Source organism: Sinohyriopsis cumingii, chromosome 12 (assembly GCF_028554795.1).
Source record: "Sinohyriopsis cumingii isolate HCF-2022 chromosome 12, ASM2855479v2, whole genome shotgun sequence".
Lineage (NCBI taxonomy): Eukaryota > Metazoa > Mollusca > Bivalvia > Unionida > Unionidae > Sinohyriopsis > Sinohyriopsis cumingii.
This window is the reverse complement of record NC_142972.1, coordinates 122386954-122413528: the sequence shown is the minus strand read 5'-3', so window position 1 is coordinate 122413528 and position 26575 is coordinate 122386954. Positions and strand designations below refer to the sequence as shown.

Below are 26575 nucleotides of genomic sequence, written 5' to 3'. Positions count from 1 at the left end.
TGTCATCCATCATTTTATTGATCGATTTTCAAGCCAACAATTTCTTTTCCAACCACGTTTCTTTTAGATTTCACTGTGCATGCACGCTTTAACCTTTTCCTGTGTTGGTGAAGAAGTACACAAATATTTGTAACGTATAACACGTTTCTAGAGACACTACACACATACAGTAGAGTACAACTGTAGTCTTATTCAGGATAAAATGGGATACTATGACCACATGTGTATTCAGGATAGAATGAGATATTATGACTGTAGTCATATTCAGAATAAAATGGGTTAATACCAAATAGACCTTGACATGAATGTGAGCAGAGTTTCATGGCAATCCTAATTTCTTCAGAAGTGATAACCTGTGATCGTATGGTTGGATGACAGGCAACAGGTCATCCCAAAAGCTCTACTCTAGAGAAGAGCTTTTTAACAAACAAACAAAAACATGGAACAAGTTAAGCTGTTTATTACATGTACTAATTAATACATTCAAATCATTTCAATTTTCAGCATACCAGACAGTACAAGTTGTATTTTTGAGGGTTATTATCTATTAACAAAATAAATTGGAACATAATATATTGCTTTAAGCCTCATGGCTCTAATTTTCATTAGAACAAAAACTGAGATACTCACATTCAGTGATCACAGTTCTACTACTTTTAACTTGTATAGACTTGCAGGGTTAATTTAGGGATTCAAGTCATTGCAAAATTTTCCAAACAACAAGACTCTGTACAATTAGACAACAAAAATAAAGACAGCCAGAAATGTGTCCATACAGAATCAATATTATGTAAGCACAGAGTTCTTAGTCCAGCAGGGATTATTAGCCCTTAAATTTTGCCATAAAATCTAACTTGGTTATCATTACAATATGTCAGATGTATACAAAGTTAGTTACGTGCCCATGACTTCACCAAACAACTAGATTTGTAAACAGGGTGTATATATTTTTCTGTTGTGTCAATACGCATGCAACATGTTTACTTTAAACATGAACTTGTGACATTTTCATGTACTTAAACTACACATGTATACAAAACATACAGGCTTCAAATAAAAAGACCATAGGTAATCAATTTTCAAAACAAGTGAAAAAAATACCGATACGTGTTGCAAAAACCTTTCTGAGCTTGTAAAACTCTGTCAACATGATATCCCAATCTAATTAAGTATATCTGAAAGATACCAATATAAAGTTATGTTTGTGCTGACCTTCTGTTTGCCAATCAAATAATAGTTGTCATAAAATGATATTTTTCCTCGATGAAATGCAATCGGCTATAAAAATGAAATAGAAATCCTTCTAAAAGTCACTATTGTTATTGATACCTCTCCTTATTAATAATTACATTCTGATTTTAAATATCATGGTGCAATACTCTACATGTACAAGCATTTAAATGGGAATTCACTGCATAGAGAAGAGAACACATCACACTCCTCCTCGTAAAGCCAAGACAAGATGAAGAACTGAGCCACCAGTCACCTTGTAATCAGCTGCAGTTTTCTCATCATTCCTGGAAATAAGAGTGATATAAAGATAAGGCTCCATAACTCGTTCAGCATTAAAGTCCAAAAACTATAATAATCAATATTCTAACATAGAATTAAATACAAATTACCCAATTCATGCAAGTTTATGGACAGAAAATAATCATTGTTTCATATTTGATGACTACAAGCCACACACAAAAAAAATAACCTTTTCAGTGTCCCAACACTTAGACAAATAATTAGACATGTATTTGGCAAGATCACAAACAGTGGCCAGCATTTGTTCAATTACTAAACTGCTACACATTACTGTGATTGATTTTATATTGGTTTTTTGGGGCATGCATATTTTTTTCTTCTCCAACACAAAATAAAGTACTTTAATAGTGTCTAATCCTTAAGACACATGGTATCGTGAGACTTGAAACAGAAATATAGTACTCACTTAATTCATATCATACTTGGCATCGGTAACCTCAATGTTATTCGTTTTAAGAAAATATATGCAGACTTTGACTAATCCAATTTTTGCCATATTCATAAATTTCCACTGCTATTTTACTAACTTTCACTGTTTCATGTAGTCAAGTGGTAATGACTATTTTTTATTTTTCATTGATATAAGCAATCCTACAAAGCAGTGAATACATATGAAGAGACAGGAATACTGAATAAACTTACAAATATGTTAGGCACATACAATGGAAGTATCATGTATTCACATCTGTCATATATTTTAAAGAATTAACGCAAGCTAAAATGTTCATTAACAATCCAACAAATTGTTATTTATCAATCTGGTTATGTTTTTCAACTTGATACAAACTGTAACATAACACTTAATTCAACCGTTGATTCTGGATATCTGGTTGTTTCAATGTATCACTTTGATCACATTTGATGGATTTATCAGGTTGTAATCAATCTTTTGTTTTATGGCACAAAAATCCAAACCAATTAAATGTTCTATGCCCTGAATATAGTTGTCAAATGGTAATGTCCACTATGTTCTAGGACATTCATCCAAACCAATCAAGGATTTAGCAGGTCAAGGCAAGGTTCATGAATGCATTACTCAAACTGAATGTAAAAAAATCATCAGATCGACTAATCAAAGGAAGTTGAATAAGGTAACACCTGATCAGTCAAGCAGAAAGAATATTAGCAGAATTACTAAGCTGAGTGAGTATACATGTCGATACCTAAAGCCGCTTACATCAAGCTACTGCGGGATCATCATTTTAAATATTTTCAAATTATTAATGTGACTTCAACATATTTTATAGGCATTAATCAGATCAGTGCAGCGGTGTCTATAATTCTGAAACCAAGAGGAACACTTTATGTATGTGTGTGGGGCCACACGATGAAAAAAAGAGGTTAATCAATACAAGAGATGTGTCATACCTACGCTCAATTTTCCTTGTAATATCCATAACAAAGTTCAACAAGAAAGATAATGAATTTTCAAGCCAGAAAAATTTAATTAATGGTGAATGGTGACAGATTCAATGTGTAATGTCACATATGTAAACTAGTCTGGTGCAAAAAAGGAAGTAATTATTGTTTATTTAGCACAACATTGTGGTAATGCTATTATAAATGCTTGTCAATGTCCGCTTAAATTGTACATATCTGAAATTTAATTATGGATACAAGAGTCCCTCAAAGGGACCGTCACTCTACTCTCCAAAAAGAATTTCCAGAAAGTCAATAAATGATCACGTTCACTGTATCAACCTCTGTTAATGAAAACAAAAATATCTTCATTTGCCTTTGAAAACAGTCTAACATTACTTTGGCAAAATAAAAAACATTTGAAATACTTTTTGTACAAGGTAAATTTGTAAAACCTTCTGCTCTAAAATTATTACAAAGTTTGAAACATTTTTAATTGATGTAGTAATGCAGTGAACAATCACACTGGCATGGAATGGAGAAAAAAATCCATGCAAATTGACATATTTTACCCAAAAGGTATACAATAAAAAAATCCGTTTTGGGGAGATGTTAGGAAATAGTTCATTTTGTTAAACAAAAACAAAAAAATTGTGTGACAAGTGAAATATTTCCTTGCTTTATTTATTTGCTAAAAAAATGCAGATATCCTCTATTTATGAGACTGCAGTCATGGTGATTATACTGGATGTCAGATATGCATTTTTTTCATTCAGGAGCAACTAGACTACATGAGGAGTTCTACATAAAACCCAGTGTTCATATGACTTTCCATCTTGAATTTGTATCTAAAGGATTTTCAAGATGGCTACAGTGGTTTCATATTTAATATGCATAATTTTTATTTAAGGCTAATTTTACACCATGAAAGGTCTTCCAGTGAAACCCCCCGATGATATTCAGAAGGAGAAGCAACAAGAACATTTTCAAGATGGCTGCTGTGGCAGTCATACTGGATGTCAGATCTGCACCACTTTCAATTAGAATCAACTAGACATCATTAAAAAGTATTTAGTGTAAACCCCAAGATTTTCAAGAAGGCCACTGTTGTAGTCACACTGGATGTCCATTTATGCCCAACCAGATATAAACAACTCTCCTAGTGAAAACTTCATAGTGATATGCTTTTCTGTTCAGGAGAAATAGTAATAAGATTTTTAAGTTGGCTGCCATATTCAGTACTCAAAAAATCCGATGCCCAGGGTCCCTCTAATTTTAGTTCAGGCCCATCCTATATTCAAAGTGAGGTGCCCATCAGGCCCATCCTGTATTCAAAGTGAGGTGCCCATCAGGCCCATCCTGTATTCAAAGTGAGGTGCCTGTCAGGCCCATCCTGTATTCAAAGTGAGGTGCCCATCAGGCCCATCCTGTATTCAAAGTGAGGTGCCTGTCAGGCCCATCCTGTATTCAAAGTGAGGTGCCCATCAGGCCCATCCTGTATTCAAAGTGAGGTGCATGTCAGGCCCACCCTGTATTCAAAGTGAGGTGCCAGTCAGGCCCATCCTGTATTCAAAGTGAGGTGCCCGTCAGGCCCACCCTGTATTTAAAGCGAGGTGCCCGTCAGGCCCACCCTGTATTCAAAGTGAGGTGCCTGTTAGTTTGCCTCAGGAAACTTTGATCACGCTGATGAATGTACTTTCAAGATGTTGACATACATGCCATAACATGGTAAAATCTAAATCAGATAACCACTGTCCTATGTGAAATTGAGATCCGATTTCTATCAAATGAAAACTTTGCTAAAAATACAATTTATACTCCCAAACCCCCTGACACAGTCACATTTTGAGAAAACAAATTTTCAGAAATCTTTAAAAAAAAGCTATAAAAAAACAACAACAAAAAACCTTTTAGTCTATGCCCGTTACATGTAGCATGTATAAATAGGAATCTGTAATGACTGGAACTGATATAAAACTATCCCTTGGGCACTTTAGATAGCAGCAATTAAAGAAAAAGTGGCCACTTACTAAAATAAAGTTTCACATTACCTGGCTGACAATAGCTAGTGAGACGTTTTGAAAGTTTCAGTGGGTGAACCCAATGTGCTAATTTGCATAGGTAGGATCAGGAAGTGGAACCCATTGCAGGTAAATCAAAGAGATGTTAGTTGCATGTACAAGAACGAAAGTTATTACATATTATTACCCTGAATGAGAATATTCAAGCTGCTATGTATTTTTGACAAGTTTGTGAACAGCAACAGCATTTCTTGGAAGTCAGATTTTACTGCATATACAGAATGCAAAGCATGATCATTTCAGTTATGGGAAAGTGTTCAAGTGTAATTCGTTTTTATTAAATTTATATTGGAATTGTGGCTATTGCAACATTGTGTGACAATATCAAAGACAGGTAAGTTTCGGGCTATGGAAATTGGAATCTGAAATACCTGTCAACTTTTGAAAAGCCAAGTAGAGAGAATAACAAATAAAACAGTGAGATTGGGACCTAAAATGGGGAGGTTTTTATGTGGCATTTTTTAAGCTCCATTTTCAATAAAAACTGACCGATCATCCCATTCCAATAAGAGTGAAATTCTCAAAGGAAACGCCAGAGTTGGCCGCAGAAACTTTCTTTGGGGGGTGGAGATGGGACACATAGTGGTCAGCCATGAAATTTTATGGACGTAGGACAAAACATGTTTAAAGGTGTAATTGGAGGAGGCGACTATTGCCCCCCCACTCCCCTGTCCCAATGTGCGAGTGCCCATGGGATGCGCCATATCTCTTTGTGACACACCTTATTTCCCCCCAGGACAAGCCCCTCTTTTCATATTCTGGTCAGCTGTGGCTAAACTGCATAACAGCTAAAGGTTAGACTTAAGTACACACACATAAGGCCAGTATGACTAATTAACAGTTAATCCTTATCATGGCATTTATCTTGTGAAAAAGACTGCCCTTCAGACATACTTCAAAGAAACCATGTTCTACAGTGTGTGTATATATGCACCAGCATCTGATTGGCAAATAAATGATGCCCTATTTTGTTGTAACTTACGATGCCTAGGATTTCATTTTGACAGTTCAAATCTGCAGTCAGAAGTTACCGTACAGGCGGCAACTGTTTTTCCCACGTTTTATATCCCACCTTATTTCCTTAGTTTAACTCTTTAGGCATGTATGTTTACTAAATAAAATATTTACTCTGAATTAAGTTCTTTGGGGGCACATATATTTTGTGGTATATTTTGTTTTATTCCTTCTTTTAATTTAATCATGGTAATTGAAGTTTATGGTAGAGGAATGCCAGGTGTTTACTGGCGGAGTTTCTTTGGCAGATATGGATACATGGTTTTGTTTGCAGAGAAGATTACACAGCATTCAGTTATCATTCATGGGATTGAAAGTAATTAGTGACAGTTTTATTATTTGTATAAAAAAATGTATAATAGTACTGCTGCAGGGGTTTAAAAAAATCATAAATTTACGTGAATGTTTAATCTTAACGTTCTACTTACTGAAGAAAAAACTTTGAAGTGTGATATTAATTATTTTGTCACAACACAGGTGATCAAACAGAATATGGTGTTAGCGAATTACATACGATATATCTACTTATGTATGGGATTTATTTTCTGTCTGAGAAATGAAAATTGACAGACATAATATGATAATCAAGAGTTCTCTGCACAAAATCGGGAGATATTATGAGATTGGGAGGTAGGTGTGAAAATACCCCAAAAATCAGGAGGTTTTCTCCAAGCTTGAGTGTTGACAGATATGAACTGTCCAGGCTTGTGGAATTTCAGTCACAGCTTGTGAGTTTATTTAAGTCACAAGCCTGGGGCCTGTAAAAAAAATTCTGAGCACTAATATTGGATGTCAGATTGGCAATATTTTCACTTAGGACCAAATAAACATCATAAAGTCCTTTAGTGAAAATTCCAAGTTGATATTACCATCACTTCAGAAGTAATGATAACAGATTTTAAAGCCAGCAGCTGTGGCGGCCATAGTAGATGTCATTTTGGAACCATTTTCATTTAGGACCAACTAGACCGTGGGATGAATGTTTGTGGAGATTCATGGGAATCCTCCGTGCAGGTGTTGCAACAACACATCACAAAGAATAGGTCATCCCATAAGCTCTTCTTGTCCAAGACAAACTGACTGCACATCTGTACTAATTTATCAAAATTGATATCAACCTAATTTGTAACAATCCAGTCTATTAAGTAGTGGGTATTTGACCATTAAACAGTAAGTCGTTTACTATAATGCTTTAACTGAATGCAATGATCTACAAGTTGGTGGGGAAAAAAGTTTAGGTTTCCCAAAAATTATAAGACATGAAAAAATTACATTGATTTTGTGACCCAACTTTAAGAGCATGAAAGTGTCCCACCTATTACAGTGTACCAAAACATCCAGCCATTACCAAGGTTCCTCTAATTTCTTGTTCATTTTCAATGACAAAGATAAAAAAAGTATACTGTATATACTCCCTTATAAGTCTAGCCCAACTGCAAACAGCACAGACCCAGATCTTTTTTAAAAAACAATTTTCCCAGTACATAGGTTGCCATGGGTTGGGGAGCCATCCCACAAACTACTGTACAATTCTTTTTCTGCACAAGTCTTGTCTTGTGTATAAACAGCTATATTCTGAGTTATTCAAATGAGGTATAGGTACAAGAAGAAAAGAGGAAAGCCTGAAGAAAGAAAACACTATAAGATGTAAGAAAGAAAAAAGAAAGAAATGTAGAGCAGATGAGTATAAGAAACATGAGTATTGTAAGAGTATAAGTATATAATAGGTATACAAAACAGGAGTATTGTAAGAATAAAAGTATATAAAAGGTATACATATGAATCTTATCAAACTAATTCCTAATGATATGTACAATAATATAACCAAGAGATAATTCAAGATTATTGATGCATCAACTGATTTTCATAAATGTACCAAACACATTTCAAACAATAGACAGAAAATGACTACTATACAACTAAATTAATAAATGTCTGCCATTTCAGTTTAAAAACATTCCAGGGTATTGTTTCTTTTGGCTAAATGAATCTCACAGGTGTAGTATCTTTTTTAAAAAAATTAAATAAAGGTAGGAATGGAGGTTTTCTTTCATGGCCCATATTATATATGTATCTTTTAGATATCAGCAAAATAAAATTAAATTACACTGCCGCACAGCCCCAAAATCTGCCATCACATAATGTGCCGCAAATCTGGGTATGTGCAGTTTGTTAGCAGTAATCAGTAGAACAAAGAATATCCTGGTCTGCATAGTGCATTATGCTATGGCAGATCAAGACCTTTGTTGTTTGCAGTTTTACTCAACTTATAAGCGAGTATACACAGTAATATCACAATATATGCAATTTTTTAAATCTCAAGTTACAAGTTTTATAATCAAAAATGTTTCTCAAGTGTATCATAGAAGAACAGAATTCTTTAATAACCGTATCACTTCAAATTATGATACATACAGATATATACTAATATTATACATGCATACATATATACTAATATTATACATGCATACATATATACTAATATTATACATGCATACATACAAATATTATACATGCATGCATTCATACTAATATTATACATGCATGCATACATACTAATATTATACATGCATGCATACATACTAATATTATACATGCATACATATATACTAATATTATACATGCATACATACATACTAATATTATACATGCATACATATATACTAATATTATACATGCATACATACATACTAATATTATACATGCATACATACATACTAATATTATACATGCATACATACATACTAATATTATACATGCATACATACATACTAATATTATACATGCATACATACATACTAATATTTTACATGCATACGTACTAATATTATACATGCATACATACATATTACTACTGGGAACATTTTCATACATCGTATTAATACATCTGGACAGGGTGCTCCCAACCATGTGGTATAACTAAAGAAACTGGGGACATTTTTGTGGGCACTTAAATCTGTGGTTTTGCCACTCAAAGTTTGCTTATATGTAGGTATTTAATTTGGTGGATTCCAGGTCCAGTACATAACCATGCCAACAAGAAATCGTGGTTGCTTTGATGGTTAAAACGATATGACCACCTGTATGAGCACAAATCAAACACCTGTCAAGGTCAATCACTTATATATGGTATCTGGTAGCTGTAATTTCCACCCACTGCCTTAAATGTGTTAAATCGATGTATTATGAGATGAGTAACTTAGGACAGATTTGTTAATTTGGTGTTTTATGGCACATCAACACAAGTAGGTTATTTAGTGCCAAGGCAAATGGACTAAATTGGTTTGCCAATGATACACTACTTTATTCAGCCCAGGCTGATTGAATGGAAGGATTCAAATCCACACCCTTTTGGTTGTGAATCCAGCATTCTAACCTTTGAGCCCCAATGCTTCAGTAAGGATTGAAAGAAATGAGAAGTACAAGTTATTCAAAGTATTACTAAAATTGAAATCAAGAATAATAAATATACAAGTACATAAAATTAAATTACTTATTCAAAATATTTTCTTCAAGTGAAACTGTTATTGCAAAATCCTCAGGAAAGCATGCCTCATTTTATTTATATTTAATCCAAAGGCTGTAAAATACTACCACTATTGCTTGCCACACCAAAGGCTGTAAAATACTACCACTATTGCTTGCCACACCAAAGGCTGTAAAATACTACCACTATTGATTGCCACACCAAAGGCTGTAAAATACTACCACTATTGATTGCCACACCAAAGGCTGCAAAATACTACCACTATTGATTGCCACACCAAAGGCTGTAAAATACTACCACTATTGCCTGCCACACCAAAGGCTGTAAAATACTACCACTATTGATTGCCACACCAAAGGCTGTAAAATACTACCACTATTGATTGCCACACAACTGCTTGAAACAGTATGTATTTGCACTAATTATGGCAGTTTACTGAAACTTACACTTCGCTGATTTTCAAACAAAACCACAGATCAATACATTGTCAATTAAGTCTGCTGGTACAAACAAATATTGGTCATGTAAATAATCCTGAAAACGTTGAATTAAACAAATCCAACTAACTCAAAGCTGCAGATAACTAAGTCCAATCATTCACACATGTTGCATAAATTGCAATTATCCATTCAGTTATCAATTGGCCTGACTGAGGAGGTTTTAAAGGTCTGCTATACATTACACTGATCTTCAACAGCAATGTCTTCATCCCCAATGGTCTCCATGACCTTTTTAACACAATAGTATTGGAAGTTTGATTTATGTTCTTGTCAAGTCCAGTGGTTGATGTTGGTTTATACATGAAGTAGGCTTAAACAAAGGAGTGATTCCTTTGTCCTCTAATTTAGTCAGAATCTTTGCAATCTGATGGGATCTGAACACATAAAACACTGACACTACAAGCTAAATGCATTGAGAAATGGGCAAGTTGGTTATGTCTTTGGTACACACATGGAATGACAATATCCAAACCAATATTTTTCAATTTTACCACTCTTAAGCCACTGTTTTGATTCCATAGTCATCAGAACGTACAGATGATGCAACTTTATGGACAGTGTTTTATGTAAGAGATGATAAACATGTGCTAATACTGATTAGTGTAGTGTTACTGAATTCATCTGGTCTCTTTTGATGTTGAGCACTTGGATGAAAACAGTGTAATGGAATGAGCCTAACAGGTGTGCTCACACAGGTGATCATTATCATTTTACCACTGAATCAACTGACATTTGTTATTAGCACAGTTTGCTCTTTTGATTTCTTAACTTTTGGCTTTTTTAGTGGTTAATCCATGAAACTGAATACATGTGTGTGTGTGTGTGTGTGTGTGTGTGTGTGATTTGGATTTTTAACGTAGCTTTAACAATTTTTTAGTCATATTGCTAAGATGTCTGCAGTATGACAGTTTATAGTGATGTCTAGCACTGGGGCATCATGCTGCAGACATGTAGCATGATGTCCCACCCAGTCACATTATCCTGACACCAGGCCGACCAGTCCAAACACTAACCTTTTAATGCTGAGCGCCAAGCGAGGCAGCTGTTAGTACCATTTTCGTAAGTCTTTGGTATGACACAGCTGGGGATCAAATCCACGATCTTCCGCAAAAGTAAATACCTACAAATATACAAACTTTGACAGGCAGATCCAAAAGTCTAAGTACCCAATGAAATGTATTTTTTTAAATATACAAAACAACAAAAACTGAGACCAACAAAAATTAATGATACAATGGTAATCCTCATGCATATTTTTTAAGATAAGGTTTTAGTATAATCTACCCGTTGCAAGGAAGCTAAATATTGGATGCACCAAAAACTCACATTTGTTTACCACTAAAGATAAGCCGTTGTTGAGGCGGTGGTATTCCTTCTTTTTCTTCTACTCTTTCTTTTATTCTTTCAACCTGAGAAAAAAACAACTTCTGACACATAAATATCCTACATTCTTAGAGAATTATGCTGGTCTAAAATTACAAGGTCCAAACCCATAGCTCTGCTGGAAACAAAGAAAACAAACAATATATGTTATTAGGTACCAGTAGTTTGCATAACATTTTACAGAGCTACAATATCTTGAAGGGTTGCTAAGCCGTATTTGTTCAAGCAAACGCTAAAGAAAAAGAAATACCGTGATTAATTGTGAGTATGATGCTCATTAATTAAAATAAACATAATTCTAAATAAACTTTAATCCAAAAAGACACTCTTACTACATTAAAACAAATGTTATAATAATCATTGTTATAAATTAACCAGAATGCTGGCCATCTTTGACAGCCAATGCTCCAATATTAACCCTTTCTACACCTTGGCGGATCGAACAGAAATATTGATGCTTTGTCCTAGTGACATCTATTGGACTTCATAAGTTGACTCTCTAAGTATGTAATGCCAAACAATTAATAGCATGATGCATTGTACATCAACCTAAAATGGTGGGAGCAATTGACCTAAAAAGGGATACTTTCAAAGTTTAACATCGAGAGCATGAATATGTACAAGAGGGTAACCATTACAGGTGTATTTGAGAGAATGGTATTTGTGCAAACACGGACAGGCACTGGAAAATTGCTTATTTATCAATCCATTCAAGTTGTGTGCTCCCCTTGTCTCAATCATGTAGGAACAGTGTTCAAATTTGAATAACTGAATTTTTACTGGATGTGGTGGCCTGCCGCCACATCCAATGAAATTCACAGATCTGAAGCACAGAAATATCTACTCAGTATGCCCAGGTGTCGATAGGGTTATCACCTCGGAACCTTGGCTGGTGAAGATGAATGCTGACTGAAATGCACTCAACAAAACATTCAAGATCTTATCCCAAGGTCTTTACAAGCAAGATACTAAAGGCTTGAACAAAAATGTATGTTTGCTTGCTACTCTGACAAAATTCTGGGGAAAAAAATAACCGCATATATCTTTAACCATTGAAAAAATAGCTGAATAACAAGCATGTTTTCATATTTATATACATACCTTATCTGTAGGTTCTATATCGATCTCAATCTGAAAAATATTAAAACACAGTATGCAGTATATACATTATTCTAAATATTAAAACACAGTATGCAATATATACATTATTCTAAATATTAAAACACAGTATGCAGTATATACATTCTAAATGTTAAAACACAGTATGCAGTATATACATTCTAAATATTAAAACACAGTATGCAGCATATACATTATTCTAAATATTAAAACACAGTATGCAATATATACATTATTCTAAATATTAAAACACAGTATGCAGTATATACATTCTAAATATTAAAACAGTATGCAGTATATACATTCTAAATATTAAAACACAGTATGCAGTATATACATTATTCTAAATATTAAAACACAGTATGCAATATATACATTATTCTAAATATTAAAATACGGTATGCAGTATATACATTATTCTAAATATTAAAACACAGTATGCAGTAAATACATTATTCTAAATTGTCTGAAACAAGTGAAGAACTAGAAATGTGTTCACAGAACTTGGATGCTGGAAATGACCCATTTTTACAACTTAGCCATGGGGAACACTAACGCCCCTGCAACGGATATGTGGAATAAAATTATGCTTTTGATGAAGCAAATTTGCAGATTCAACATCACATAAAATGTTAACATTTTTCTATGCTAAATTCTTCTTAAATCTTCAACCCAATTGTGAAATTTTAAACATTTTTTCTGAGAAATGTCAAACCTTTTCACGAGTAGCAGTCTGTGTCCATGATATATTTATATATAGGATTTAACAGGAAAATAATGTTTATATAATGGCAATTATAAGTTAAGTTGTAAAAGTGTAAGGATTAAGAATTAATAATAAACAAAAACTTCAGCAAGATAAATCCTTCCAAATAAATATAAATGTGTGGTACTACAAAATAAAATGTATAGATGTTAAAATTCTAAAAAAAGGTATATACATGATAAGGTCAAAGACAGAGTGATTAATGACCACCATTCCATAAAACAAAGTGTATCAGCTTATAAGTCACGTCAATTTGCAAACAACAAAGATCCTTATCTGAAGTAACAATGCGCCTGTAGACCAGAATCTGCCTTGCTTTTCTACTTACCTGTATTACTCCCAACAACCTGCACAGACCCAGATCTGCCACTGCATTATGCAATGGCAGATCTGGGTCTATGCAGTTGGACTCCTCTTAAAATGAGTATATTTAAATATCCTAAATTCAGGAGTACAGTTATGCATACAATGTGATATAACATTGCAAGGAAGATAATTTTTTTTATCTTTACACAGTACTTAGAAAAATATATCGAAGATTTACATGTAATAAATATTCTGTACACAAATAGCTGAAGGTCACAAATAATACGTGGGTATTTTGATTCATGTATTGACTGGATATAAGTTGAAGGTCACAACATAATATGTGGGTATTTTGATTCATGTATTGACTGGATATAAGTTGAAGGTCACAAATAATATGTGGGTATTTTGATTCATGTACTGACTGGATATAAGTTGAAGGTCACAAAATAATATGTAGGTATTTTGATTCATGTATTGACTGGATATAAGTTGAAGGTCACAAATAATATGTGGGTATTTTGATTCATGTACTGACTGGATATAAGTTGAAGGTCACAACATAATATGTGGGTATTTTGATTCATGTATTGACTGGATATAAGTTTACATCTTAAAGTATTATAGGCAGGACAAAGCTATTAGTCTATTTTGCTATTTTGTTACAAATTAAAAAGAAATGTCTTCAATCTTAAATTTAGTACCTATTACATTCAACTTTAATGACTAAGGTACTTATTTTACTTGAAGATTAGCATCTGGTTAATGTGTACATGTACTTGCTGCAATACAGCGACTGATAAATGTATTTAGGAGTCCTAGATATTCCAAATGATCTAGCCCATATGATTCTGATTGCATGTCAAGATGGCATATTTAGCTGAGAGAGCCTGGGAATCCAAATGGGTGTGTGTATGTCTTATAAACAAGCCACTGTGTTGTATATAAATAATATCCCCCTGAGTTTGGCTTTGCCCCCCCTCCACGATGAAAATTCCTGCAGAAGCCCATGTGAAAAAGAGATGTATGTTCCTAGATGTCTGTGCAATTACTTTAACATAAAATATACCTAAAACATGATTTTGTTGTATCAGACTTGTACACAAATTTTCACCTGAATGCATTAAAACTGCTGTACAGGAATTAAAACTGCTGTACAGGAGTCCCTACAAAATCCATAAGGCCTAAAGAAATATGTGTGTTTCCTACTGCTTTGGTTTTTAAATAGAAGGTAGTCAAGTAGGTAGCTTTTTACTGTCTTAAACATTATATATATATATATATATATATATATATATATATATACATAAAATGTACTAAGCACTTTAAGTACTGGCCTAAACCAATTAGATACACAAATCAATTCTGGGACTTTTTTAATGGGGGTGGGGTTTAGTATATAGGGTCAGGAACCCAAAAAAAGAGATGGTCAGTCGACCAGAAACACATGGGGGGGTGGGGCAGGAAGGGAAGGCCTATTGAAGAAACTCAACAATAATTGATATTCATGATCTAATTTATGTGCCAGCATTCCAACTTTTTCCAACTTCAGAATCTAATTTTAAAAGTGCATTTTTTCAGAGGAAGTAAATGCTGGTCTTCTGAACAATCTCTGTTCGTGCAAAGTGGTCATTTGAACAGTACTGACTTTTGTTACATTGTGGAGGTGAAATTTTGTCTACTAATTTTATTTTGGGCAGAAAATGATACATATCAAATGGGACCTCTTACTGAAATATGGGACAATGATTTAAATATTTCAATTTTTAATCTCCAGAAAGGATGGTGTTTCGATATGTCATGTTTATCTTATAATGACTATTATGGGTAGGCACGCAGTGATAACCACCTTTTCACATTACTGGGACTGTGTTTGTTAATACTAATATTAGTACCCTAACTTTATGGACAGGGTACTAAAACATTCCTATATTTATCAATGGAGCAGTCAGGCATTTTTTTAGCATCTTGTCAGAATGTTTGAACAGAGTGCATACATATCCTTAAGGTAGTCTTCTTTTCTGACACCAGAATTGCCAATAGACACTCGAGAAACACAAGTAAAAGAGTGTTTGTATTGTTCCTACTAAATTTTGTTTTGATCTTCCACCATATTAGTTCATCTAAGATCTAGTCCTTTTTTTTTAGGGTACCATATAAGGACATTTTATCCTTTTGTGGAAATGTAAACAGATTGTAGTAAATATGGCATGCCTTAAATAACCCTCTACAGATTATCCAAATATGGTACAAGAAACCTTATTTAGAAAGTAAATTACTGCAAGAAGATTGTGTTATATCTGTCATGGTGGTCAAAGTAAGGTCGGTGCAAACATACCAATTTTATACCATACTATATTTTCCCTAATATAGGCTTACAAATTTTACCATTAGCCAAACTTCCTGAGAAAAAAAAAACATAGTAGATTTTTACTCATGTCATCTTTTTGTCAATGAAAATAGTTTTAATTGCTCCACTGCAAGCTACAGGATCACTTCATTGCCTCACCATGGTTTAGGCTACAACGGAGTAGATGTGTGTTTGTATATATATGACTGTGTTTGTGTCACTGTATATTAACCAATCAATACACAACTCACTCAATAACTCGCGAACCTGCTTATAATGCGGGGTCAGGCGTGGATCCCATTTTTTAAACCAGAAAATACCCCAAAAATTGATCCCTATTTGTTGAACTTGAAGAAAATTGTGATCAAAATTGGTAACGGAAACTCTGATGTATCACTCGCTTTATCATCGAAAACAGTATATAGGACCTGGAAATTTTAATCAACACGTTGAAATATCATTTAAAAATAGGTCATACAATTTGTTTACATTTTCTTTCCAAATGACATTCCTAGTACACCGCAATTAACGATATGTAAGGAAATTTTGATCAATGAAAATGTCACTTACGCAGTGTGGAGGCAGTACTTTAATAAATAAATACAAATTAAATAATTTTTTTATCAATTGAAATTTGTGTTCTAGTTCTATCTTTTAGTGTAATCATCATAAATGCAATGTGTTCTCTTGTAATTAAGCATAAAATGCACCAATCTACCATAACAGCTATGTCTGCGAGCATTTCTCTGAGAACCTAATTAAGTGCTGACCGTGTTTTGATAACTGATGTGTGGAAGTATTTGTTATATTGATGCACTGAATTAAAAGCTGGCCTTCTTTGTATTATCATGTTAATTATGTCTTTTGAATCAAATAAAGGAGGTGGAATAAAAGAAAAGTTAAAAGGCACGAAAATCCTACAAACTTAAAATCTAGCGGCCCCGGTTGTATGTCAGGTGAACTCACTTCATTTAATCGATCGAACACTTATATATGGTTTGTGTATGTAACATAAACTACCTTAAATTAACTGACTCTTTCATAACTGTGATCAAAGATAACAAGGCAGCCAAGCAAAATGAATACCTCGTAAAATAAAGAGCTTGATTTCACAGATACGGACCATTGTGGGCATGCGAGTTTCTGAGAATTCTTGAACTGGCACTTAGAGATATCCTCAAGGATGATAAAAAGTTTCATTATTACTTCCAATGAAATCACAATATCAATATTGTACTAACTGAACAATACAAAAATTGAGTTTTGACGTAGACGATTATCTCATGAAATAAGTGTCGTGTGGTCGTGTGTTTTTGTAAAAAACAAAAAAATCTTGTTTGGTGGTGTATCAACTGTTAGTCTAGTTCTCTGCTCTGGGAACTCCCGATTTGGCAGGATACTATTAAACACCACTATGGAAACCAGACTCATCAAGAAAACAAAAAGCATGGACGTATTACACAGATTTTTTGCGTACACATGACGGTTGATAAAACCAGTTGGAACAATCTTATGTTGGACGTTTTGAAAATAAATGTTATTTAAAAAGAATAGCAAACAACTTCATTAGAAAAAGCACGTCATATAAAATTATTATAGATGTGATTGTAAAATGAGCATTCAGTCATTAAACAGCCCAGTTCCCTAACGCCCCTCCCCCCATGGTTTTCTCAATGTCAAAGTGATTCTTTTCAATTTTTGGAGGTTCCTTGGTAACTCGTGCCTCGCTTATAGTGCAGTCTATGTTTGTGGACCCGGTCGTGTGCAAGTTATCGATGGAGAGGTATACTGACATTCTTAACATATTGACCAAAACAACTCTGGAGCATGCATTTCAATTTACAAGTCATACAGGTCATATTTGCACTTTACTCCAATTAAATTAAATTTTAATTCCTGTTCTAAAATACAAGAATAGTCTAATCAAAGTCTAATCAATCCTAAATTCTATGCACCTTAAATGTCATCAAAACTCTTCTTGATGAAAATTGGACATTACAGTGCACAACATTCAATCCAGTTTCTACTGGATCACATCTTTAGGTTGATCTTGTCCAAAAATGTCTGCATACTTTAACATTGAGTGCGAGTTTCCATGTGTATGAAAATAAAGACCTTCCAAAGGAATATGGATATAAAGTGGTCCCTTCTTATAAAATCTGCATTTCTGCAACAGGAAAGTGGCCATATAAGAGGGTTGGCCTCTCCAGAGGGTGACCATATTTGTGGGAAGTATGTGTATGTGCATATAGTAAGAAAGCTACACGTAACTTTAAGGCATTTAATATCTTCATTTAAAAGTAACATTAACTACTAAATGGTTCTTGTCTTATGAACAGACTTATTTCAAGTTAACATGCATTAACAGTTCTTGAATCTTAAGCTTGAGCAAGGAACTGTTGGGACGCATATTGCAAAACCATTAAAATGTGTTCTCATTTAAATCTAGAGTACAAGTCACAAAAGTCATGTAGGCATTCAATGCCGATTATTTCAGTAGTGGGTGTCATTTTTTAGAATTTGTTTCTACATACCTTTAAGTGAAAAATATTCACTTTGTTTGGATTCGTATACATCCATATTCCTTTGGAAGGTCATTATTTAGATGCCATGACAGGTGCCCACGGCAAAATCAATGTTAGACATTTTTGGACGAAATGAACCTTAAGGTGTGATCCAGTACAACACCGATTGAATGATGTACGCTGTGATATCACAATGAAAGTTATGCATATTGATAAACAAATTCATAATACCCTCGATTGTGACGATTCCTCTCGACGCACTCTTATGTTGACCCAAGTTTTAGTACGTGGCCACCGTTGTAAAAGTCCATAGCGATTGTTAATTTTCGTCTTAAGTTTCTTGGTGACAGTGAAGGTGCAGAGCAATCAATAATCAGTATTTAACAGACTTTGGTTATAAAAAATTAGTTTTAAATTTCAAAAGAACAATTTATATTTAATTTAAAATGAGTAAATGCGCATACATGACCCATGTGACTTGTACTATAAACGCATACATGATCTGTACGACTTTTACTATAGATGTGCCCATTTAACTTTACTCAGTAGACTGAAACGTGTGAGTCATCAAAAAATTTGGCATATAATGGATACTAGTTGATGTAACCCAGCAAATAGTCCGTCTTCATACCTCTTTTCCAGTGAGGGTCTGAAAAGTAAGAGGGATGAAGTTATGAATGAATGAAGAATACACAATGCTGGTCATAGATCAGTTCTGACGGCGTACTGTTCAACTTAAAAATATTCAGTCTTTTCGCGATATATTAGCTTTATGGCAGCAAATGAGAACTGGACTTCTGCCCGTAATGAATGTTTCAATACAATAAGACACAAATACACATTTAACTATTCATTAACTAACCTTCACTTTGATCAACATGTTCGCAATTCGGTGATTCCGGAAACTGAGAAACACTGCAGAGTAGTAAAGAGCATACACAAAACCTAAAGATAATTGGTCAAAAATCCGGTTCGGCAGTAATAATACATTTTCGGAATGCAGAGTAGGAAACCAATTTAGGGTACCATAGTTTTACATACACTGTTTTTCAGTTTGATGCGAATAAGGTTGGTAGAACGGCCAGTTAACGCTTTAAAAAAAAAAAATTGACCTATATATAGTTGTTATTCTAAATGTGAATTTAAAATGAAAGTTACGAAAGTGACAACTTAAAATTTTAATTTTATTTTAGATAAGTAGTTATAATGTTTTACATTGTCTCTCCTTGTCCTTGTTTATTTAAAATCAGCATTCTTCAGGATTGTATTGGACAGCCATTATTTTAACCACAATATCTTGACTGCTCTGCACTAAATTTATAATCAGAGATTGTCATTTGGGGTGGGGTGAGGTGGGGTGGAGGAAAAGCTTAGTGTATTGGCCAGCCATTATGCATGTGTTTTTAACACTTAAAATAATATAAACATTTTTGAACAAAAATTACGTAAGTTCTATATGACTGATTGTTGAATTAATTGTTTTATTATTGTTTATAGTCGGTAAAATAGCTCCAACGAGCTAATGTCTCTCAGCAACACAACTCTGACTTTAAATAAAATCTGTCAATGTCTGTGTCTAATGGAAAGGGTATTTAGGGTATTAGGGATGATATTGGGTTATGGAAATTAACAAAATTAACATTATATATGACACAAAAGGGGTTCCTGGAACTGTACGTTACTCTATGTGAATTTAATGTGAGTGAATTATAGCGTCTTTGTGAGTATTTCTGGCGCATATTGTAACTGATATGACATAGATGTTCGGGGATTTTGAATTAAATATTAGCAGTTTTGTACATCCCAAATCAACTCAGCTACTTTAAACTGGTTGGCTTATACAAAATAAAAAATAAAACTAACACCACGACCACCACCCAATCCCATATATTAGCTCACTGACATCTAACCCCACACAATTCTGAAAATTTGTCAGAAGCACTCATTTGTGGGTATGATTACTACTTTTAAAATTTGTAATGAAAGCTGGTTCACCAAAATGTGACCAACCAACCCCCACAAACACACACACAACCACCACAATTTTCTGTGTAAAATATAGGCATATTTTTCTAAAAACAGCCAAAAAAAAACAAACACTAGAGAGCAAAGCAAAAAAGTTATATCCTAAATTTAAAAGATTAGTGATTATTAGTTTATACTATAGAACTCAGGAATCGGATCTCACAACGGTCACAAATTAACCTAGTAATCTAAACAAAACATGACAGTCACTTTAATATTTAAATATAAACATTGAAGATAGTTACGGAAATACAAGTTATTTAAAAGAATAAATAAATTATAAATTATTAAGCTATATTAAAAATGTCGGGGCATGGAGAATCACAAAAGTTACCCATTAATGGATAAGTTCGAATAATTAATGTTACTCAAGTGATTGTAAGTAACTTTGTCAAATAAATGGATTTTATATTTAAACAATTATCAAATTTAAACAATTATCAAATTTAAACAATTATCAAATTCAAACAATTATTGCCCCTTATTATTGTCCTGCAACTCATTTTAACACTTTGCAGTTCATAACAAAAATATTAAATACAATAAAAAATATAAATATATACAGCGCAGCAAAGAAATACTTTTATTCCCCCAAAATAGTTTAGAAAATTACACTTTAAAATTTTATAATAATGCGTCAGTGAACTGATATAGACCAGGGAATCAAATGAAATGTTGGTAAAATTAATTAAACTGGACAGTATGGATATCAATATCAGGACGTAGTAATATCTTACTATCATTTATCTGGTCCAAGTATACCAGAGTTAGTAAAATCAATTTATATGTTTTGCATTCACTTTGAAATACAAAAACTATTGCCTGAATGTAAAATACCATTATCCCATGATTAATAAATTTTTTGATCCAACAAACATTAATACAGATTTTTAAGTAATTTATATAATTTGTAATATCTTTAATATTACCTCTCCTCATAAATAGAGATATGTTAATGAAAAAATATATTTGATTGATAATCGATCTGAAGAAAATGAAACTGAATATCAAATCTTTGGAGGATCTATACATCTGATTTATCAAGCGCGTAGCTTTATAATTATGAAATATTGGTGACAATTATCTGTTCAAAACATAAATTCGTTATTCTCAAGTGAAGTAAAAGTTGGATGGACTTTTGTTCCCACAAAGACAGCATTTGACTAGTGAATTAAAGAGCACCTAAGCTGAATCGACTTACATGGTATTATATGAAATCTATTTAATGTGGCCAATTACAAAATAGGATATCTATTACACGGACATTATCAAATGTACAATATACTGCAAAAACAGCAGCAGAGGGGGCGAGTCCGACAACTTTTTCGACAAATTTCGATTAAGGCCTCAAAACGACAAATAGAGCCTTCCTTCGAAATCTCACTTTTCGAACAAAAAAAAAATAAAGTCTCCGTTTGGCAAATGGAGCCTTAGCGTTTTTTGCTCGAAAACGCTATATTTCGCCACAACATCTCGTTGGTGTTTTCCCGTGGTAATCATCGGGCGTCCCGCGTCGATGTCATCGCCCCCTCTGCTGCTAAGTGGTTATTTACAATGAAAATTATTTACAACTAACCGAATATTTGGTCAAGTCCGATACGATATCGTGTGCGAGGATCATGTAAATTTATCGTTACGAATCCATGTGGGGTCGACTGAGCATGACTAAAAAAGTTTCGAAAAACATTAAAGTCCATGTCACCGCCGCACCATGTCTGCCAAATATTTCGTAGCGTGTGTGTATCAACGCCGTTGAATACAGCAAGAATATTACAGTTGTCTCTAATTACTTTTGGAATCTGAGTGTATCGTTGAGTGACATATATCACGTCAGTGTTTTTATGCCTGCCTCTGGAAAATATCCTAGCTGGGTTTTTTTGATTGTCTAACATAACATCATCGTACACGACTAGATTGTTAACGTCGCCATCAATATCATCAATACCCGGTGCATCATTGATATCCGTAATAAACTCAATAACATTTTTTTTAGCGATCGCTGATGCATTCTCGTTGAAATCTTTCAACACCTCGTAGCATCGTTGATCATCTACGCTAGGAGCAACCAAATACAACTTATCCCACTTCATCCATCTCATTATTAAATTGAGTAACAATTGCGTCTTGCCGGATCCAGATGGTCCGATGATAATCATCCGGATCGAGTTTGGTAACGCTGCAACATGCTTAACTGGTTCTCTTGTTTTAGTCGCCGAAAAATCAATTATATTCATATCTCTATACATAAATTATGGATCTATATTGTGTGAAGTGTAGAGTGCGTACTGGAACAAATGATATGACAACCGCTACAACAAGAAATAACAGATCGGCGCTTACTGGTAAGTGTGTACAATGCGGTACAAAGAAATTTAGATTTATTTCTATTAGACCCGGAGATGTTTTAAAAAAAAGCGAGGAGGTGACATCGCAGCCAAATTGGCAAAACTCCCCGGAACACCGTGGGCAAAGTATCCAGGAGAAAAGCACCTCCCAGGATATAACTACTGTGGCCCCGGAACACGATTAGATATTAGACTCGATGATCAAAATCAGCCCAAACCCGGTGAGTATCCAATAAACGCTATCGATAAGGCGTGTCATGCTCATGATGTTGCTTACTACAAAAGTAGCGATCTGCAACAGCGTCATATCGCGGATGTAAAATTAATTCACGCGCTAAATGCTATTCCTGATAAATCCTTCAAAGAAAAATTGGCCTCATGGTTGGTAAAATCGGCTATGAAAGGTAAATTAATGATTGGAAGCGGAGCTTCTCGCGCTGGTAATTGAAAACGATAGCGTTTATAATAACAACATGGATTCCATCTATTATTCTCCGAGAGGATACTGGAAGGGGAAGGCCGCAATTGGTAAGCTTGCAAGCGCTGCAAAGGTAACAAAGACCACTGCGGTTAATTGGTTATCCAAACAGGCTATATGGCAAATCTATCTACCACCGCCTAAACAAATCAACTTCTCGCGCTTTGATGTCAGCGTACCTAATGAAGTTCATCAGGCTGATATACTATTTCTGACGCATGACAACGGTTACAAATACGCGCTAACCGTAGTTGATGTTGCGAGTCGATACAAACAAGCGGAGCCGTTAAAAACAAAGTCGGCAACTGAAGTAGCCGCTGCGTTTGAAAGAATTTATCGAAGAGGCCCTCTGCGCTGGCCAAATCTATTACAAGTTGATCCCGGTAGTGAATTTCGCGGCGCTGTTTTATCAACGCTGAAACATCATAGCGTCGCGATACGACGAGGTCATACTGCGCTACATCGTGATCAGGCAATTGTTGAACGATTCAATCGGACTCTCGCTGAACGGTTATTTGGATATCAATACGCGAAGGAATTCATCCAAGAAAAACGATCTCGTGAATGGGTTAAAAGGTTGCCAGGTGTAATTGCCGCGTTAAATAATGAGATTACCCGAGCAATCAACATGAAGCCCAGCGACGCGATTAAAGAAAAGTATATACCCGGAAGATCAAAAATAGATAGCGTTTCCAAGCCGATTCTCGGTGATGTCACTGTTAGATATCTGTATGAACCAGGAGAGCTTGAAGGCGGTAAAAAAAGAGCTACTGATCCTATTTGGAGTGTTACCACACATAACATATCAACGATAACACGATCAACTGGTAGACCACCGATCTATAGACTGGATTCAACTGCTCCTCAGCGTGGATTTACACGCGAGCAACTACAAGTGATACCTGACGATACTCAATTACCCCCGCGTGGTCTTAACTAGCGCCGTTGCGTCTATTGCACTCAAGACAGGTCAACCTCACATTGTTTTTGACATGACCGAGACTGTTATCGATCCTATCCACGGTAAATTGGCGAGTGTCTTTATCCGAATAACGCCAACTCATTATACAATTGCAACTCGCGCAGTGATTATTCTGTTGTTGTCGTAGCGAGATTATTAATTCGGCATCAATATCAAAACGCCGCTGTTTTTTTTTATCCTGTTGGCGGTAACCCGAGAGTTTTCTATCAATGACGCTTGCATCGATGGTGACTTTGTCGTCACTGACCTTGTCAGCGACTCCGTCAGTGACTCCGTCAATAACAATTCTTCGAAGCTGATTTATCCTTCGTACTCTGGACACTGCAAGATAGACTAGATTTGACCATTCGATGCGATTATCAACCATCCAAACAATTGTGTCCGTGATGGTTAGTCCCTGCGAGGAATGTATTGTTGTTGCGTATCCTAGCGTCCACGGGGATTTATTAGCACGTAGCGCGTCCTCGACGACGCTGATATCAACGAGCACAATATCATTCAGCACGAGAATTTGTTTTTCTGTCCCTGACGCTGTCAGGCCTGGAATTTCAACTTCAATGTTCTGCCGCCGTGTGTCCGCGGGTCTATAACATAACGGCACTGGACGCGTTGGAAACTTTTCCTTATGCAACGTAAACAACTTCCGCTGAAGTGTGTCCCTGACTATCTTTCTACTCGCTACAATCAAATCGTTTGGTCTCCATGTTTCCCAGAATTCATTTAACGGTGTTTCCGGAATCACCTCGCGGATTATTTCACACTGAATTCTATCCGGCTGTAATCTGATTAATTTTTTAACCCCGCGCAGTTGTTCATCAAGTGCTCGGTAATCAGTATCGGTTTCTTCATAATAGTCCACAAAACCCTTTAACCAATCATGTGGACCCTCGCCGACAAATGGTGGTGGTTGACCATGGTCGCCACACATGATCACCGCTGTATTCGCGCGCAGCAACCACTCAAGAAACATTTGTAAAACATCTAACGAAACAGTACATATTTCATCCCAAATGATAACCCCAGGAATAAATTTTTCACCCATTCGATCAGGAGTCCACTCACCACCGCTGTATCGAAAAAAGCTGTGATAAGTAACGGCGTCAACATTTCGTTGTTTTATTTCTCGCGCTAGTCTATGGGTCGGTGTAAGCACGATTATACTTGCCCGCGTTCGAAATAATTCAATTGCCCGAGTCGTCTTTCCTGACCCGCCACAGCCGCTTAAATAAACTGTTTTGTGTCTACAAATTGGATCAGAACACGGTGGTGCATTAGACCATTCTGATAAATTATCACCGCGTAAGTAATTATTTTCAACGGTGACATCTGCTGACGGGGAATAATCGCGTCGTATTTCGTTTTTAATTCTCCATATACCCCAACTCTCGTCCGGACTAGTAAACTCGGCTAAGTTTCCCTTATACGCTACGTCTATATAAAATGAATCAACGGCTACTCTAACCGCGGTGTCGGGAAATCTATTTATCATCGAGAATAAATTGATAGCGGCGTACCCCAGCATAGACGCCCTCAAATGTGGATATGCCGGGCTGTCTCCATCGCTGTAGGTAACAACTGTACCCAACTTTGTTCCATTGGACAAGAAAGCTGTTTTGCAGTTCACGTATCTATTTTTTGCCACTGCGTCCTTGATTACGAAATCATATTCTGCGTCATCTATAATCAGCCGTGAGCAATATCGTTTGTAGTCGTGGTTTTTTCCACCTTGTGTGAACTTACCAATTATTCTTCTACCGAGATCTTTTGCCTCGCGGTTTCGTTGGTTGAATATCCTCCTGGACCATTCGATGATATATTCCTCGTCGGCATCAATGTGTTTTCTGGACTCGTCAATTATGCTATCTAGACGCTCCGGTTCTGGTAACCAGACTTCAGTCTGCGCCCGGTATGATATAATCGCGTCACTGACAATCAACGATACAAGCATGCTACAATCAATCATATACCGTAGCAGCGCTATTGGCAGCCACTTCTTTTCAGCCATGTGTCTACCGATCCAAATATAACAACAGCGATGGAGTCCTGCCGCGAATTCAAATGATACTATGCGAGCGAATCCGGTTAAATCAAAATCAGGCAGTGGTCCATTAATAGCAACACGAGTCATTTCATGTCTGGGGTGTCCAAATCGTCTAAAGTACTTAGCGGCGGATCCATACCCGAGAAAACTCGCTGGATAACAGGCAACCATATCAACCGAGATCATAGCGTCGCGGTTGTATTCAGTGTTCCATAGTCCACCGTGATAGTATTCCAAACAACTGGATTGTACATCCGGCAGAAATTCCTTGCGCGTTGGTC

The 26575-nt window shown here is 35.2% G+C and overlaps 1 protein-coding gene across 1 annotated transcript; it reads right to left on the bottom strand.

The window, feature by feature from the left end:
- Nucleotides 1-444: 444 nt before the first annotated feature.
- LOC149787369 (ubiquitin-like protein NEDD8) lies at nucleotides 445-19412 on the bottom strand. The gene is made up of 5 exons (XM_089977951.1): nucleotides 19286-19412; nucleotides 19055-19072; nucleotides 12459-12488; nucleotides 11301-11383; nucleotides 445-1517 (listed from the first exon to the last, which is right to left on the bottom strand). Exons 1-5 carry the CDS (start codon nucleotides 19301-19303, stop codon nucleotides 1433-1435), a joined length of 234 nt encoding a protein of 77 aa, XP_089834077.1. The 5' UTR covers nucleotides 19304-19412; the 3' UTR covers nucleotides 445-1432.
- Between the last annotated feature and the right edge of the window lie 7163 nt (nucleotides 19413-26575).

Coding starts and splice junctions, on each gene's coding strand:
- LOC149787369 (XM_089977951.1), bottom strand. Junction 11,384..12,458: donor ATATAGAACCTACAGATAAG/GTATGTATATAA, acceptor TTTTTTTCTCAG/GTTGAAAGAATAAAAGAAAG. Junction 1,518..11,300: donor ATCTTTAGTGGTAAACAAAT/GTGAGTTTTTGG, acceptor TCTTATTTCCAG/GAATGATGAGAAAACTGCAG.